Genomic DNA, 19,750 nt, shown 5'->3' on the forward strand with positions numbered 1-19,750 from the left:
TTTTTTGAGTGTATACACTCAGGTATTGAGGGCAAGATACAAACCTGAAATTTACTCTACCTATCAGTCAGGTCTGAAAGAACAGAGAACTTCACTGTGTTTGTTCTTCCACCACTGGAGTCAGAAGTCTTCCCTCTCTTCTGACATCTGTGCTGCCAAAGAAATCATAAAACACAGCCCAGAGCTGGGAAATGTCTCCTAGAGGTTGGTGATGGGATTCAGGGAATCTCAGGACGGTGTGGGTTTGAAGGGATCTTAAATCTCATCCAGTGCCACCTCCTGCAGGGGCAGGGGCACCTTCCATGATCTGAGGATGCTCCAAGCCCCATTCAGCCTGGTGCTTGGACACTCCCATGGATCCAGGGGCAGGCACAGCTTCTCTGGGAATTCTATTCCAGGGCCTCCCCACCCTCCCAGCCAGGAATTCCTTCCCAATATCCCATCTAACCCTGCCCTCTGACACTGGGAATCCATTCCCCCTTGTGCTGTACCTCCAGGCCTCTGTCCCAAGTCTCTCTCCAGCTCTTTTGGAGCCCCTTGTCTTGGTTGAAGACAATTTAAAGATAGGAACACTCTAAAATAAGTTATTTCTACTTAAATTCAACCGATCCCCTTCCACCAATAAGCAATGACTATGAGTTGATATAAGTGAAAAAACAACAGTTTACCAACAAGTGAAATGGCAAGAGGCAAAAATGATACAAAATCACTAAATCTCAGGAACCCCACAGGAACAAAGAGACCCCAAAATGGCGGCAATGCCCTTCCCAAGATGGCGCCCATGCACAGGGAGACAAAGGGAAAATGGCGGCAGGGCCCCTCCCCAAGATGGCGGCGCTCCCTGGCAGCTTGGGGCTCAAAGTGATGCCTTAGGATTTTAGCTTTTTTATTTTTCATATATTTGTAATCCTGGAATTCTTTAGAGTATAACTCTGAGCTCCATACAGAGTGCCAGACACTGCTTTCCCATTTTGGTCAGACAGAACAATTCCTCTCTAGGCCTGGGATTCAAGGTCACCTCACTGCCTCAGGCCCCAAGGGATGTAAAACAAAAGTGAGTTGGGGGGGAGCAAACTTTGGGTAAGTGACTTAATTACCTGAAGCTGTAATTGGAAGATTAACCCTCAGTATGCAAATAAACCAAACTTATAAAAGTGTGAAAACTCATGACCTGTGGTCCATTTTTGGGGTGTAGCCCCCGGGTGGGCTTCGTCTGCCCTGAATGTACCTGAAGGCCTTTCAATAAAAATACCTTTTTATTTTTATGCTTTTTATTCCCTTAATTTTGTCTGGCCTCTGTTTTTGGGTAGTCCAAACAAGGCATCAAAAGGACAACGGGGAAATGGTGTCAGCTCTCTCCCTCAGGACGGCGCTCCCCAGCCGACTGCGCGGTCTGGGAGATAAAGGGAAAAAGATGGTGGGAAAAAGACCCCTCACGGTAAGGCTGGAGATGACAGAGAAGTTCCAGTGACAGATAAAACCTCACCAGCGCGTGTGGGGTCAGCGCCGCCGCCCCCTCAGCTTACCAGGACAAGATGCATCCCAAAGGGGCAAGAACACGAGGGACAGAGAAAAACATGGCAGGATTTACCACAAAATGTGTCCACTGCTCATGTAAATCCTGAGAGAGAGAGAGATAAAATATCTCCTGTCTGAAGGAGTGTCCTGTTCCCAGATGAGGACAAGAGGAATTTTCCTAATTTTCACACCTTGTTCTGAACACGTTGTTCTGAACGTGGTCCTGGAGGAGGAAGGGGAGAGATGCTGCAGCTCACAATTCCATTAAGGACTCTCTGCCAGCTGTCAAGATGAATCCACAGCCTTACCCTCAAGAATTTCTGAAGCAAAAAAGATTAATTTTTATCTTCTGTATATCAGTTAACAAGCAGAGAAAATCAGATCCCTCACATCTGCTTCTGGGGCCTCTTGGATACTTCAGCGATTCCCCGCATGAGCTTGAGCAGGAATTTCTCCTGCCACTGAGCATTAACAGCACAGTAGACAACATATTGAGAGTAATAAAAACAATGCAACCCTCATTTATCAGCTTGAGGAGAAGCTGTCGAGGCAACTGGCTGAGAACAACCCACCAGGAAAGTCTGAGAAACACAAGATGAAGACGTTTGGGGTTTTACCCTTTGGTTGGAAATGATGCTCAACTCCAGCACAAAGTGCAGAGAATTGAGGGAAAGCTTTGCCTCCCCTTCCTTCCCACCGTCCCCAGCACTATTTATGTGCAGTGTTTGACAGGACTTCGTGATCTGATTTTGCTGCCAAGTGAGGTTTGAACTGCTCTCCTTGGCTTGTGCCCTCCCCTGCACAATCCAAGATCAGCGCACAGCCTAGTGCACTACATTTCCCTATATATATATATATATATATATATAAATATATATAAATGTATTATGTCTCTCAATAAGTATATTTTTAATTAATGAGCTATTTCAAATAGAAGATGAAAAGCAAAAGCCTCCTTTTTCCCTTTGGAAGGGTGATCCAATAACACTGACAGTACCATATGGCTTCCTCCTTAGAAAGCCAGACAAAGCAAATGCATGCATAAATGTCCAGAATGTCAGAAGCAAGCTTCAAATAGAAAAGGTCCAACTAAATACACACAGCTCTTGCTTCTCAGAAACCAGGAACATTTGCAGGTCCTGTCAAAGAACAGATTTATTATTTTTTTTCCCTCTTCTCCAATACACTGAAATTTCCATGCAGAGCTGAAAGCATGGAGGTACCTTGGTCTCACTGGGGAAATAATTCTGCACAGCTGATTTGATCTGTGAAAATGTTCACCCAAACAGCAGGAGCTGTGCTCAAAGAGCAGAGGATTTCTCTGTAAATGCCCAGCATGAACCATCTCATGGGCAGGCTCTGCTAGAAACCCTAAAAAACCCAAACACCTTTAATCTGTGGTGTGGGGAAAAGCCAAGATCACGGCGTAGCAGTGAATCCAAGTGTCAGTTCAGGGGTATGGACTGGGGTTCCTAATCCAGACCTGCAGGTTCCTAATCCATCTCCATGGATCAGGTTATTCCTCAGTAGTTCAGCTGCTCCTGGGAGATGGTTCAGGGCACAACCAAAATCATTCCAGACCAAGGCAGGTGCCTGTGTTGCTGCCATCTAAACCATCGCTGACACCTGAATTAGGTGTGAATACAGAAAACTTCCTGATGTGTTTTCCTGAATTATCCTTAACAGTAATCTCCACTTAATTTAATTTAAAACCCACGTTGTGTGAAGAAATGTGGTTCTGCCTAAGGGCACTTTTAGGGAAGAGCAGAACAGACCCCACAGGTGTGAAAGGTTTGTGCTCTATCACCAGACAGCCCAGCAGCCTCCTGTTCTCCTCCCGGCTCTAAAATACCCATTTCTTGCCCTAAAGTACCTATTTATTTCCCTAAAATACCTATTTATTTCCCTAAAATATCAATTGCATGCCCCAAAATACCTATTTCTTTGCTGTCTCCACTTCTCCCTTGATCAAAACTTGCCAAAAGCGTATTTATGTATTTTATATAAAACTTGTTAGGTAAAATGCCCATCACCCTGGATTTTGAGCAAATTTCTAAAGAAAGCAAGGCAGATGTAATTCTATTTATGGAGGCTCCCCAAAGTCTATCAATCCCAACAACTTTTGGGTCCTCTAAAAACGGTGAGATCTCCAGGATATGAAGTTGCTGGAAGTTGCATGAAAGATTTGATCACTCAGTGCATTCACCCAGGGAAATTCAGAGCCTGTCCCTGTATTTCTTAAAAGAACAAGCACCACAACTGGAATAAAATGATTTTCCCCCAATTTTGAGGGCTCAGCCCAACCTGAACAGAAATATCCCAGCCTAAGAGCTGGTTTGGGACGTGTCTGAGATGCTGAGGAGAAATGGAAGCATTTTAAAGCAAAAATTAGTCAGTTAAGAGACTTGGAAATTCCAGTTCCACTTTTAGTGTAGAAACGAAACCTCCAGGTATGCATGGAAATTTTCAGGATTTGTTCTCTTTCTCCAAAGTCCCTCTCCAGCTCTCCTGGAGCCCCTTGAGGCCCTGAAGGGAGCTCTGAGCTCTCCCTGGAGTTTTCTCCAGGCTGAAAAATCTTGGGGGGAAAGGGAGGCAATGAGGGAAACAGGGGAAGGGAGGAAACTCAGCAACAAATAAAACAAAAATAAAAACCAAATAAAATAAAAAAGACCACACTGGAAAATAGTTTGAAAACCAAGCAGAGCCCTTTTCTCCAGGTAAATATTTCCAATTAAATCCCTGCTCTGCTCTCCATGGGAACACCAGCAACTGGACACTGAGTGTGCCATATGTGGCTATTCTCAAATTAAAACCAAAATCCCTTTTTCTGCAAAAAAAGTGAAGTTACAGCATTTCCATCCTCTGGTTTTCTGCGTAAGCACGATCCAAAAGCATTAAGTGGGTTAAACACATTAAATAACTGTAATAATCTGCTCTCAGAGTGCAGAGTAATGGAATCTTGCAGCAAGGCTTGGAATTAACCTGCTTAATTTCCCTGGTATTACATCCACCACATCCATCCCCTCATTCTGCTTCACAACTGCATCATTAACTTCCCATCCAGACATCCCAACCTCTCACTCCAACTTGCCACTTCTTCATACAAATGTATTATAATTTGCTTATCCACTGCCATTTGCATCAACTTCCTAATAAAACAGAGAGAAAGAGGTTTAAATCTTCCTCCTCCACATTTAATTCAATTGTCTGGCATTACTTAGTTTTAATGACTCAGTGCACAAGACATGGTTTATGCTTGGCTTGGACTAATTCGGAAGTTTCTACATCCAGTGAGGGGGAAAAAAGACTGAAAAGAAAGATAAAATGAAGCATTTTTGGTTCTGGCAATAAGGTATCAGAATATTAGCCAGACCAGTAAAAAGAAGGAAATCATCTGGGACTGATGTGGATTTCCTTTATTCCAGTGGGAAAGGAGGGAAATTCATTCCTACTCTCCTCCTGTGATCTAATTCTAGGTGATTTTATGGGTTCCTTGCCCATGCCAGGGGTTGGAACTTGATCATCTTTAAGGTCCTTTCCAAACCCAAACCTTTCCATGGTTCTCTGATTTTCTGTATCTACTAAATACAGAGTTAACAACCAATATTTAAAAAAAACAACAAAATCGTTGTGGTTCTCACCTAAAGCTGATTTTGTGTAGCTCTGAGAGATCAGATTCATTTACTAAACCAGGCCAGAAGGGCAGCCTGGAAATGATTTTTACTAATGAAAAGATAGTAAACCAAGTGTCCCCTGGATAAATTACACTAATTACATTTTAAGATTTTTTTTTTTTAATGTGATAGGGATTGTGCTATTATAGCATGGAATTAAAAAAATACAAAATAAATGAAAGGAATTTTCAACTAAAATCTATTTTCTTTGGTCTTTTACGAGAGTGTTCACAGTGCACTGTTAAACCAGGATAACTTAATATTCCAATTAACTTGGTTTTAATCACTTCTGGCTGAGCAGAATGTGAACAGAGTCAATAAAAAAAGAGGTATCAGAAATGGCACCTTGGATGGAGGATGAAGCTTTATCTACCACACTCCAAATGCTTCAAAATTCCCTTGGGATATCCCTCAAGGCTTGGAATTCTTTACCTGAGACAGATCCATCCTTACCCATGGCAGAGGTCCCTGATCCACAACAAACCCTCAGGAATTTGCTGGCAGTGTGTTAAATCCATCCTAATGAGATCCACACCGTTAATTCCCTTAAACTCTTGTCCAGTGGTGGGGTCTCCCCTGTCCTTTTGCATCTTTGGTCTCTGTGGAAATCATTCTAAATCGATTCTAACTTGATTTCCCTTTGGCTGTTACATCCACAGAGTACAAGGGTACACCCAAAATGTCAAATCCCATTTTTATAAATTCAAATGGCATCATTTTTGGCTGATACCTTTGATGGTGATTCTTTGAGTGAGCAAAAACCAGTCCTTCATGACAGATGTTTAAACTACTACCAATCATTTCTTCCTGTAACACCAAGTTTTCTATGCAAGGATTCCAGTTTTCCAAAGGAATCAAAGCAGAGGCAGAGAAGGACACAATTCTGAGTCCTGGAACTCCTTCATCTCCCCTTTTTGTAGCATCTTTTAACTGGGAACGGGAATGGAGCATTTGCTCCTCAAGTTCCCAGACAAGAGATGCCAGTTTTTTTTCCTGCCCCAAGCAGATTTATCTCTGTATTTCAGATCTTTATCACCACTCAGCAGAAGGAAAAATAAAGTTATTCTCCCCTTTCTGCTTTGTAGCTGCAGCACCTGAAATAGGAAAAGCATCTTTTGTCATACAAAGGTAAAGGCCAAGCTCCAGCAGGTGACTTTTTGTTAAATTCCTAAATTGGATCCTCCATTTACAAAAGTCATAAAAATAAAGCCTTTAAAGACACAAACACTCGGTAGCTGCGGGAGACCAGGTTGGTCTGAGGTGCACAGGAGCATTTCCACCCAGCCCAGTGGCTCAGGGTACCCCCAAAATCCCCTCAGACACACAAATGTGTGAACTGGTCAAGAATTCTGGACAAAAGCACAGGCTCTGATAAAGAATCATGGAATAATCAATAAAATTAATTATATAAACTTCTAGAAATAAAATGAGTTCTTGAAACAACAAGAAGGATAACGAGCTGTAAATATTTGAATAAAACCCACCCCTGGGTTTTCTCTGTAATACTCTGTTCTATATTCCAGAGAGGCTCTGGGAGAACATTCCAGCAGCAGGGCAGGATATAATGATGGAGACAATGGGATAGCAGAGAGATCTGCTCCCAGTTTGCTGGGATTGATGGAATAATGCCAATCTGGTCCATTAAAACTCCAAGTGAGACCTGAGGTGTTTGTGAGTGGAGCTCAAGTGGGTTCCTTGAACACCTCTGAACAAACCTTTGGCTTCTTCACTTACCAAGCCAAGGAAGGGCTTTTTGTTGAGGCTTTTCTTTCCCAGATCCATGAAATACCCAAAGCCCCACCAAACTCCTCAGTTAGGGAGAGGAGACATGAATTAAGTGTCAGGAATTTACATTGAAATGCATCTTGCAAAGCATCAGCTCCTCTTTACACACACCCCAGCCATTACCACTAATAGAGTTCCAAGAATTTCCCTCTTCCAGGGAATTAATTAGGAAGTAAAGGCTGCAAGGAATTAGTTTTTATCCATATTTTAATGTGAAAGTTGCAGTTAGGAATATATCAAGGTTGGTTTAAGTCAGAGAGGGGAATCATGTAAGAAGATGTTGTTGGTGAATTATTTGTTTTCTGCATCAAAATGCTTCACTTACAAATTAACTCACATGGAAAAATAATAAAGATGGAAACAATGCACAGAACAATACAGCCTGTTATTCCAGAGATGGAATCCCAGGATGGGAGAGGTTGGGAAGGACCACAGTGGGTTCCACTCCCTGCTCCAGCACAGGGAATGTCCAGGTGCCTCTGGAATGTCCCCTGGGAGGAGATTCCAGCCCCTCTCTGGGCTCTGCTCAGGGCTGGGCACTGCCCAGGGCACAAACTGTGCTCCAAATCCAGGGGCAATTCCTGGGATCAGACTGAGAGCAATGACAGATTTGTCTTTACAAACAAGCTGTGGGTCTGCTGGTAAATAAAACCAGCACTGAGAGATAAAAGAAGCAATGGGATGGATTCCATTGATTGATGAATGGGAAAAAAAAGATATTTGCCTTTACAAACAAACTGTAGGTTTGCTGATAAATGAAATTGGATATTGAAAGATTAAAGGGGAATTTATGGGGAAACACCATAAATTCTGTAAGAATTAAAAATTAAGAAGGAGGGTTATACATTAGAGGGGACTCTTAGGTATCAGGCATTCCTCTCAAGTACCTCAGTTAATGGAGAAAGAGAGAGGGACATGTGGCTGGGAAATTAGGATAAAAAGGAGGCTGCACCCTCCAAAAATTGGAGAGAGACCCCAGGGGAATGCCCATGGCCTCTCCCTTTATTCAAATAAAGTAAAAGGATTCTTCTGTTTCCTTTTTGGACATAAACCTCTGGTGTTTGTGGATTCATTTTCCTGACAAGACCCTGCCCGTTCCTCCATGCTCTGGAGCGGAGCCTGCTCCATGCTCTGGAGCCTCCCTTCGGATCCTGATCCCCATGGATGGGCTCTCAGCCGTGTCCCCTCTGGGGGCTGCACAGCCCCAGCTCCCTCAGCCTCTCCCAGCACCGAGATGCTCCAGACCCTTCAGCACCTTGGTGGCTTTGGCTGTGCTGGGGGAACACCTGGACTCAGTCATCTTTGAGGGCTTTTCTGAGTTTATGATTCCATTTCACATCATGGCTCCTGAACTCTTTAAATTCTGTCTGCTTACGGTTCCAATAACTTGAAGCCAACTCCAGATAAATCCTCAGGTTTCCACAGCAGCTAAAAAGGCACCAACACTGATTTCTGTACAAGCACCCACTGGGAACATCCCTCCTCACGCTGGGGTCAGGCCAAATTGGCATCTCCCCTTGCTGAGGGCACAGCCCTGAGTGCTATAAACCACTTATTACCCAAATTACAGCTTTCCCCCATCATGGAAGGACTGGTGAGGGAAGAGGCCATTTGAAATCACTTCCACACTCATTAAGCAGACAAAGGAAGTGCCATTTGTTCCATTTGTTCCCACATTCCTCGATGCCACTGAGGTGCAGTGAATGCAGGGCTTGGAGGGAGCTCATCCAATAACTCCTGATGACAATTAAATCAAACACAGCCCCACCATCAGTGCAATTAAAATCCCCAAAGAGCAGCACAGATGTACTCAAGGCCCCCAATTACTTACAGGGTTTTTTTTTTTTATATTATGTAAAAATCCAGCTAGTGAGCAGCAAGGCTTTGGTATTATATTATTAAGTAATTACAATGAGATATGAAAACACTAATGAGATCTGTGGCGAGGATTTGATGCACCCAATGTTTCGAGGAAAAAGAATCAGTCTGGCTTTCTCCAGCACACTTGGAACAACCTCCTGCAGGCAGCTGCATGAGCTTTATGTGGAGAAAACACAGAAAAATCTGCTTTCAACAACTTCTCCGCCTTTGTGGTGACTGCAAGGCTGAAAAGACTGGCAAGGGAAGCGGGAAAATTTGGGAAATTGATATCCAGAGCATGAATATAAATGCAGGCCCTGGTGTGCACATTGATGTGGGGAACTGCAAACACCACTTGGAACATGGAACACCCTCCCCGTCCTCTTTGCTTTAGGAAATCACAACACTGTGGCACATTAATGACTATACAGGGTGACCAATCTCTGCCTGGTGTATAATCATATAATATATAAGAATATAATAATATATATATAATAATATATAATAATATATAATACATAATACGAATATATAATATATAATATACCATATTTAATATTTAATATATAATATATAATATATATAATATATAATATATATAATATAATATATATAAAATAAAATACAATAATAACAATAATAATAATAATAATAATAATAATAATAATAATAATAATAATAATAATAATAATAATAATAATAATAATAATAATAATGTTGTAATAATTCTTGGGAAGGAGACTTCACTTGAGCCAATTAATGCTATCCTGGTCGTCACTGGAGACACAAAACGCAAGGACTCTGTGATAGCACCAGACATTTGCTGAAACTCTGAACCTACTGATGAAAAGAGACCTGTTGTCATAAGGAAAAAGGGGCCTCATAATTTTAGGAGAAGAGAGGGAGCATCCACAGAAGAAAAGCCACGTCAAGGCAACAATCCTGGCACTCCTGAGAAGTCCTAACACTCCAAAATTCTCCGGGAAACTGAGGTAGAGAAATGTCTCACATTTTGCCCAAAATCACATTTGCTGGTGAATTCAAGTTAACTTGGAAAGAACATCCCTAGAACCTTCCCAAGGCACCTTTCCCTCCTGCTTCAGCTAACCCAGATCCTTCCAGCTCCGATCACTCCAGGATGTGCAACTCCACCTGATTTATAAGGTTCAGAAATAACCTTTGAGGCCTGGAATAACTCACGTGGATCCCAAAACCCAGCCTTCCCCTTTGGAGAAGAATGTGGATTCACCCAGGCCATGTCCCAGAGGATGCTGACCACAAGGATCACCCCAAGGAGCCTCCACTCCTCACGTTATTTTTATCCAGCTGGAGAGGTTCTCAGGGCCTGTTTGAGAGGAAGGTTCTGTTTTCCCAGTGCTGGGTGGTCCAGCCCAAAATTTTTCAATTAATGCATCCAAGTTCACACCTCTCATTCCAGTTCAATTGGAATAATCACCAAAATGAGCTCCTTTAAAGATGGATTCAACATGCACATGATGTCCTTCTGTGACTTCACCCAATGGACCTTTGAATAGAATTTAAATTATGAGGCTGCCATCCCAAACCATCATAGGGAGCCACCTACTCTGGAATGCACAATTCCAGTCAAGCTCCAAAACCTACAAAAATCCAGGAGATAAGAGATTCCAAATCCCATTGACAGGAGGATTCAAAGTTCTGGTGCTTTTATCAGGAAAAAAAATCTTCCCCATGAGGGTGCTGAGCCCTGGCACAGGGTGCCCAGAGCAGCTGTGGCTGCCCCTGGATCCCTGGAAATGCCCAAGACCAGGCTGGACAGGGCTTGGAGCAGCCTGGGATGGTGGGAGGTGTCCCTGCCCATGACAGGGGGTGGAACTGGATGATTTTAAGGTCCCTTCCAACCCAACCCAGTCTCTGATTCCGTGATTCCCACAGACATTCCTTCTCTCCATCTCCAGCCTCCATAAAAACCCCCTTTTTCCTTCACATCTCCTCACATTATTACTGGATGCAAAACTTTATTCAAGGAAACTCTCCTCACCTGGAAAACATCCGTATTTCTGTGTCCTGATAAGGAAATATTCCAACACCACCCATGATCTATGAAACAAAAAACCCAACAGCAACTGATGCACTTGGCGCACAGAGCCCTGGAGAATCGGCTTTTCTATCTTCACATCCCTAACTCACATCCTGTCACTGATTAAAGTTCCATCTTCATCCTGCAGAAGAGAATCACCTCCTCAGCACACATGTATCTCCTCACAAAAGGCAGGGAAGAATGGATCTACGAAAGCTGTTGCCTTTTTTTTGGCAGTAATCTCTATGATACACAAATGGAAACACAGGAGAGTGTGTGTGTAAAATGGGTAACAACCAACATTAAATCAAATGTGTAGCATTTTAATCCTTTAATTAAGTAAAAATTACTTTCTCCCCAACAGTTCTTCCTTATTAGGAAAAACTCAAGACATCTACAGATCCTCCAACTGTTATTCCAACTCGAAGCCACAAAAGTCTTTGGAGCATCTGGCGTGTTTTGTGCTCCGTGGCAGCCTTGTTCTCTTTGAATTGAGTGATTTATTACCACCTAACCTCAGCCTCTGATGAGATTATGCTGCCAATTTGTGCCTCCTTTTCGGAGAGAGGGCTCTGGAACCCGGGCTTTGGGCTGAGCGTGGTGAATCTCAATTAAAGGCTGACCTTTACAAGACGAGGGAAATGTTAATTCATGCTCACCTAAATGGCTTTAACCCTCTTTGAAAGCAGAGTTTTCTGAGCCTGCCCATTCCTCTGCCACTGGAAAAGTTCCATTTCAACATTATTAAGATAAAAACCTCTTGGCTTCTAGGGAAAAACCCCAAATGCTAATGCAGCTGTCTGGGGTGCATTTGTTATGCTCCTTGAAAAACAACGATGTCGCATTTTGAAGGGATCTCAGACACAGATTAGAGGCAGCAGAATGACAGGGCCAGAGATTAAACACTTCTTTACCCCCTGAACAGGTACAAGAGCAGCAGCAGCTCCCTCCACACTCACCCTCAAGGTCTCTGTTGGAATTTGCCATCCCCTGTGATGTGGAATTACTTCCTGGAGAAGTCTCAGCTTGAAAGGTATAAAATTTGCAGAAGAGGCAAGAAAGCGTCTCGGTCCCCGCAGATAATTGTGTTGGGCTGTTTTTTAAATTAGGATTATACACTCCATCAAATGGGAGAAAGAAAAGGAATGTTTCAGCAATGTATTTATCAAGGTCTTGCTAAGCAAGCTGGTGAAAACAAAGAAATTTGACCTGCAAAAATGATGGATGTGGAGAAACTTCAATATGAAAAGAAGAACCTGATGAAAAATTCAGATGGCAGCAAGATTTCAATAGAAAACATAAACATCCATGAGCATCTCAGGACTCTACACTATCTAAAAGGCCAGAAGAAACAAAAGAAGAAAAAAAATATACAATGCCAAGACAGCAATTAATCACTCTAGAAAAAAGGAGGAATCACTGAATATCCTCAGCTGGAAGGGACCCACAAAGATCAGAGTCCAAATATATTGTGTGTACTATACATATATAGTATAAATCTCTTCCCAACACTATGTATAAAGGAAATTTATTGCAGTTTTGGCCTGTCTGGTGACTCAAGATCCCAAAAAAATCAGCATTAACTGATCAACTTCCACCAGGTTGAATTCTGACCCAGCCGATCCGAACTCCCATGGATATTTTATTCCTCATTTCACAGCCTAACTCCACGGTGTTTAAATAAATGGTTCACTACTGACATTTAGGCAAAAGCACAAATTCCATGGCTCAGTACTTCCAAAAGCCTGCTCCTCCTGGAAAAAAACTCCAGTAATTGATATAAAACAGGGTATTATAGATCACAGGCATAAACATTCTCCACCTATTCTGTTCTAATCTGCATAATACAAGATAATTCCATGTTGTCTTTGTAAATTCACCACAAAGCCCTCAAATGCTTCAGTAATCCAGATTCAAAGCTGGAAAGGAGCTGTAAATAAGTGCCTTGAAAATCAAGGATTGCTTTGCAAACAAGGCACTGGGAACACAGCGAGTCCCAGTTGTAACAACACAACCCAACCAGTCCTGGCTGGAGCAGCTTCCAGCAAAATGAGTGGGAGTGGGGAATTTCTGGGATATTTCATAGAAGAAGGATGGTACTTCCTCACATCAAGAGCGGAGAGAAGCATGGCAGAAGTGGGAGAGTTTTGAGGATGGAGAATCCAGGCTGGTGACAGAACTCAAAGCATTGATTCTCCATCTCTATTTGAGAAACTCCTCTCCTCATACTCCACCTCGATGCTCTTATTTTTGGTTTTCCTGTTCCAAAAGGACCATGTAGCACCTGAGGGGTGTTTGGGCTCTGAAGTGATGTGGTGGGTCTAGCTGAGAACCGTGTAAGGGCTAAAGATTAAAGGAAGAGGAGCCTGAGGTCAAGACTGGGGTGGGGAGGCCCAGAGCAGCTGTGGATCCCTGGAAGTGTCCAAGGCCAGGCTGGATGAGGCTTGGAGCACCCTGGGATAGTGGAAGGAGTCCCATGGAAATGGGGTTGGAACTGGGTGATCTTTAAGGTCCTTTCCAACCCAAACCTTTCCATGACAGTGACACCACCGGTGCTCCGGAACTGGCAGCAAATATCGCCCTGGCACCAAAATTCCTCCTCCTGCCCTACCTTGCTCAAAGTCCCTGACACAAAGCAGAGATTTCACAGCCCAAGCCTGACTTTCAACACCTCCCATCTCCCTGAGAAGTCACAAGATTTAAGTGGGAAATTCAACCCCTCCAAATGTTCTCTGGGATTAAGAGAGATGCCCTGATCCTTTTTCACAGACTCGACTGCTGGCTGAGGTCAGCCTTTAATAAGCAGCAATACACACATTTAGACACCTGGAAGGGATCAAAAACATTGTCAAAAAGGATAAAAACAAACCCACATGGATGGGAAAAGGAGAGCTGACCCCACCCAGCAATGGGAACCTGTTGCTGTAGATGAAATGCCAAACGTGCTCTCCCCAACACCGGGAGCTCTTTGCACTGACAAAGCAAAGGGACCCTCCTGCCTCATTTTTTTAGGTGTCTCCCTCTGAATTGTTGTAGCTTTAATAACAATCTCTGAGGAAGAATCAAGAAACAAACGATTTTCTTACACATAATCCCCTTTTTGCTGTCAAGAGCCTGACCCCAGTTTGATAATCTCATTTCCTGAGAATCAAAACGCTGGAAATTTAAGCTTCCTAGAGTGTTAATTGTGGCCCTGCTCCATTGCTAATCAAAAAATTGGATGTTTTGCATGAAAATGGTGCTCTAATTAATTCTCAGTCATAAAGCAGCCCGGTTTTAATAACCCCTCCTTGATTGGGCAGCCTTTGAAGAGGCCGTGCCGTTAATCCGCTACACCGGGACAAACACACGCCGAGGAATTCAGGAGTGGCTTTCCAGGGGCTGGGGGAGCTGATTGCTTCAGAGCTGGCAAAACCCTGAAAATCCCTGCTCTCCCCCCTCGCCCAGCCCTGCCCAAGCTCAAAGCCAGCTGTGATCCTGCACATCACCAGGAGACAAAAGCAGCTGTGTGACAGGAAATTCGGGATATCACATCAGCTCCCCCTCCTCAGCCGATTTTTCCGCTGGTTTCTTCCCCGTCCTTCCTCAAGGAATATTTTTAACCAGCACAGGCCACTTGTCACAACATCTCCTTTAACCAGACACGAATCCCCTTCCCTCTCCCCCTCCCCACCACCACTTCTGACTGACAACACGTTATCATCCACGTCTCGCCGAGGTGCTGAACCGAATTTTCATTATCCCAAATGTCAGCATCGGTTTCTGTCACTGCTGAGCACAGCTGGCTCCCTCCGGCAGCCCTTGGGTGAATCCAAATGGAACAAGGCACCTACAAATAACTGCATTTTCCCTGGACCTGGCCTTACATCGTGCCCTTGTCATATCAGATCAAGCGTGCCTCTGCTGCTATTTCTTGGCGTCAAAATCTTAATTAGCAGAGTTTCTCGTTGGTTTTCTTTAATTACTTAAAACCTTATGGTAAGGAATTTTTTGGGCTTGGGTGGGGAATGGATGAGCAGCAGACTGGGGAGTAACACAAATCCACTTCCCAAATTTAGACTTGTGTCAGAGACATATTTAAGGCTTTTCATTTATCACCCAGCCAGCAAAGAAAAAGAATCCCTGGAGTTTCTAAAAATGACCCACTATAATTTACTGTGTTGTTATACCAGAGCTTTGTTTTATTGCCACATCTGCCATCCTTTGCCAGAGGTGAGCAACCTGGAAGGTTCCTAAAATCCCAGACTGGTTGGGATTGGAAAGGACCTTGAAATTATCCAGTGCCACCCCTGCCATGGGCAGGGACACCTCCCACTGTCCCAGGGTGCTCCAGCCTGGCCTTGGATATTCCAAGGTGTGGAAATGCTCTCCACTTCCAGCTAAACTACTGGGCAGCTTTTAGATATTTGAGTGTTGCATATTTAAAATCCACAAGAGCCTCTTGCATTCCATTTTTAGCATATAAATAAATTGATATAATACTCTTACCACTCCCACCAAGAGTGAAATACCTACAGAAAAGTTCTGGGTATTTAAAATCACCTGTGAAAAACTGAAACTTCAGAGTCCCAGAATGGTTTGCTTAAAAATCATCTCATTCAATTCCCCTCCCGTTCCTTCAAACAGAACCAAGGGGAACTTATCCAATTTTTTTTTTTTTTTTTCAAGTAGGAAGAAGTGGCACTGCACCTCTGGAATGCTCTGGACAGAAACTGCCTAAATAACTTCACAAAGTATTGAATCTTTGCTGTTTCAGTTCAGCACACAAAATGTATCCAGTAGTTGGGAGGATTCAGCTCTGGGGCACAAATTTCATCCTTTGTTCTATTAAAGACTTTCTCTGTGAAGTCAGGTGATTTTTTTCCTCCTTTCTTTGTACAACAAGCCCTGTCCCAAATTCCAGTGCCAGCAGAGCACAAACTCATCCACAAGTTGCCAAAGCATGAGGATTAGAGACAAAAATTTTCATTAAAACCCCAGAAGAAATTAAAAGGAAAAAAAACAAAGGCATGACAACAATCCAAGAATATTTTCTATCATTCAATGGAGCACAAGTATTTGTAGGAGTGATTCCTCAAGGAACAGCACATGGAGCATCCTCCTGAGTGGCAGAGCAGCCACTGTTTGTCTATAAATCAATACCTTCAATAATCAATAAAAATCAGTGGGATGGAACATGGGACTGAGCGTTGACTCTGCAATTCTGATCCTACTCCTGCTCCCATCATCCTTCCCTGGACAATCCATCCCACATTCCCTATAAAATCCTGCTCCACAAAGCCATGGAGGAGGTGAATTGCTGCAGAAATGCTCTGAGTTTCCAGGGGGAAAGAAAAAACAAGCCTCAAATTTTGGGGGTGTTGAGCAGGTGTGGAATCCACTCACATCCTCGGGAACCACGGGAGCTCCGGAGCACTTCCCATTCCATGGCCAGCCCCAGCCCAGCTGCAGGACAGGGCAGAGCTGAGCTGGCTGTGACTCACAGAGCGGCACCTGCTTGGGATTGCCAACCAAACCCAGCCTAAACAGAGCGTACAATTCCAAAATATCTCCCTTTGAACAGAAATCTGTTCAGGAAACGATGTGCAAAAAGCAGAAGAGGGACAAGTGATGAAGTGGCAGCTGGTATTCCGTGTCATTCGGAGAATCATGGAATGCTTTGGGTGGGAAGGGACCTCAAATCCCAGCCAGTGCCACCCCTGCCACCTCCCACCAATCCCAGGCTGCTCCAAACCCCAATGTATAGCCTGGCCTTGGACATTCCAGGGATCCAGGGGCAGCCACAGCTGCTCTGGGAATTCCATTCCAGCCAGGAATTCCTTCCCCAGATCCCATCCATCCCTGCCCTCTGGCAGTGGAAGCCATTCCCTGTGTCCTGTCCCTCCAGGCCTTGTCCCCAGTCCCTCTCCAGCTCTCCTGGAGCCCCTCCAGGCCCTGGAATGTGCTGGAAGCTCTCCCTGGATCCTTCTCCTCTCCAGGGGAACATTCCCAGCTCTCCCCAGACTGTACCAGTCCAGAAGGAAATATTTCACTTCTGTACTTGCCCCCACCTTGTTTTTAATGACAGTTGTCAGAGAACTTGTGTGGCCAACTTCAAGGGAAAAACACCTGGCCAAAGTCTTTCTCCTGCAATTTCAGTGGAATGAGGCAGAAGAATTCCAGCTCTAAATCACTTGCAGCAGGTCCCTTTCCCCCACTGAGGGATAATGTGAGCCTCATGCTCTGCACTATTTCAGTCCAAATCAAAGGGGTTAATGACAAAGCATCACTCTGATCTTCACACATTTTTAAGGCTATTTAAATTAAATTCTTATTTCAAAAAAGTTAGCGTGAGCTAAACTTTTATAAATTCCTTTCTTTTCATGCATATGTTTCTTTGAAGATCTTTTCAGGAAAAAAGATTCCCTAACAAGTCACCCTCCCCCTGCTGCCACTGAAAAATCATCCCTGTGGATAAGGCTGTTGGGAACAGAAACTGTGCAGTGTTCACAGAAGACAGAGTGTCACATGTCTGCTTTCCACTAACCTGATTGAACAATTAAACTGTATTTCTCTTTAAAAGGGATAAAAAAATAATAAAAAAAATAAATATATATATATATATATATAAAAAAAAAATCCAAATGCAGATCTTGCTGTGGTCTGGGATTCAAGAAGATTAATGAGCAACCTAAAAGGGAACAGCAGCTCATAATAGAGACAGAGGTTACTGCATTTTTAACGTGAAGTTCAAAGGGAAACTTATTCTTGATGGTTCAACTGCAAAGGATCTCAGCAAAGTCATCTCATCTATTGTCCCCACTGCCTCCCCACACTGACTTTTTGTCACCTATTGCATCACGTCCAGGCTCTTCCAACTGAGCTGCAAAGGGCAGCGGGGTCTTGGCCCTCTCCACACTAATTCCTGTTTTGTCCTTTATTTCTCTGGCACATCCTGGGCTTTGTTCTTCCCCACCCCGTGCTCCCTGGGCAGCCTGAGCAGCTCTGCTGCATCCTCCTCTCCTGGAGGTGCTCCCAGTGGCCTGCTCATCCCAAATGCTGCCCCAGGATTTATTTTGTATCCCTAAGGAATCACTCTTCCATGAAATCTGGCTCTGAATGAGCTCCAAACTCAGGGCAATAACCACAAAAATCCCCAAATCTCAGCCACAAGGCACCTGGTGGAGGACACGGATCTGGAGAGCATCAATTCCGTTCTCTGCTTGCTTTTGAAGCCATGTGGACAACCAGGAATGACAGAAGGCAACAGGACTCATCCCAAAGGGACAGGAAATTCTGGAGCAAGTCCTGCAGGCTCCCTGATGGCCCCAAAAAGCTCAAAATTTTCAACAGCCACAAAATTCTTGGCTTTGAGCCCACATTTGTCCCACACAGTTTGTAACAGAGAGCTCATAATTATGGAGAATTAACTACTTAAATCCTCCTGGAATAAAACCTGATAATGGGATGAAACACTTTAACCACATCCCACTGACCTGGGGGACATTTCCCAGCCGATGCTGGACATGTGACACTTCTAAAGGTGAAAACCTGAACCCCAAAAGGCAGAAAGCTGTGAGCTCTACACCTCCCAAGGGTGTAAAAGGTGAGATCCCAGTTTAGGTGACAGGTATCTCCCCTTCCCTTCACTCCCACGTGCTGTGGGATCAGGGGGTGGGCAGCTGTCACCCTCAGCACGTCCTGAGCTCAGGTTCTTCCTCCTCAGTTCACCCAAAAGGATCTCAGAATTCACCACAGAACCATTAACAGCCCTGATCATCAATGCTCAGATCACCTCTGCAGTCACCCAAGTGAATAAAACAAGAGCAATCTCTGCCCCTCAAGGCTTTTTTTCACAGCCTTGTGGGTTTGAGTTGTCGCTGGGGACAGGTTATGAAAGGAGGAAGGGAACACAAAGGCATCCAAAAATTCTCTTGCAAATTATAAAACATACTCAATTAAAAGCCAGCTGAAAATTATCATGGACGGGAATTTCTGGGAAAAATTCTGCCCCTGGTCATCTGGTAATAGTTGAAGAGCATAAATTATTTTCTTGTTATGATTAGCCCAGGAAGAAATTGGAATAGATGACACAAAAGAATTTAGTCCTGCTGTACATTATCATGGCAATCTTAGGATATTCTCTTGATTCTGCTGCCAAACCCAAGCACTGGTGGATCACTCAGGAAAAACAAGTGAAATGATGCCATGCCTGGAGCAGGAAACACTTCCCTGGGCATACAAACCACTTGCCATGGGCAATATAAATCAGCAAAAGCAGCCCAAGTCCCCCGATTCACCATCTGCCAACACTCTGCAGCTCCTCAAGTGTACAAAACACAAAGAATTGGTCACTTTAGTCCATCCAGCTTCAAATTTGAGCTCAGCTCAGCCCCCAAAGCAATGAAAGTATCACAGTGAGGAAATAAATTGCAGTTAAAAATCCAAGGTAGCTCCAATACCCAAACCCAGTGCTCAAGGTGAGGTTGTTTGTATTTCACCCATTGTTTTATGAGTATTTTTTAAGACCTCGACCTCCAGCTGAAAATGCTGAGAGAATAAAGAGAAACCTTTCACAACCTCATAATAAACAAGAGCTTAAAACCTGGAGAGACTGAGAGCAGAGATCAATACCTGCCAGAGGCTGGACAGGATATTCCAGCTCCAGCAGAAGGGAATTATCCAACTGCCCCAGGATCCCTTTCCATACCTTGCAGCTCCCCACTCCTGCTGTACAGCTCCCTCCTCTGCTCCCGCAGGTAGGCACTCATGCTGATGGCATGGGATGAGGATTCAAACCTGGAAATTCAAAGGAATCCGGTCAATCCAGGCACTAAATCAGCCCTGGAAGCATTCTTCTTGTGAGCACCACTCA

General features: G+C 43.8%; 1 protein-coding gene across 1 annotated transcript in view; it reads right to left on the reverse strand.

Annotated features, from left to right (window-relative positions):
* Positions 1-19,750, reverse strand: part of EXOC4 (exocyst complex component 4) — a 290,233-nt gene that overhangs the window by 184,345 nt on the left and 86,138 nt on the right. Inside the window, exon 9 of the mRNA XM_023918813.2 lies at positions 19,586-19,674. Coding sequence (XP_023774581.1) covers positions 19,586-19,674 — 89 coding nt within the window. The remainder of the gene's footprint in view (positions 1-19,585; positions 19,675-19,750) is intronic.

This window comes from Cyanistes caeruleus, chromosome 4 (genome assembly GCF_971803275.1).
Source record: "Cyanistes caeruleus chromosome 4, bCyaCae1.hap1.1, whole genome shotgun sequence".
Taxonomy (NCBI): Eukaryota; Metazoa; Chordata; class Aves; order Passeriformes; family Paridae; genus Cyanistes; species Cyanistes caeruleus.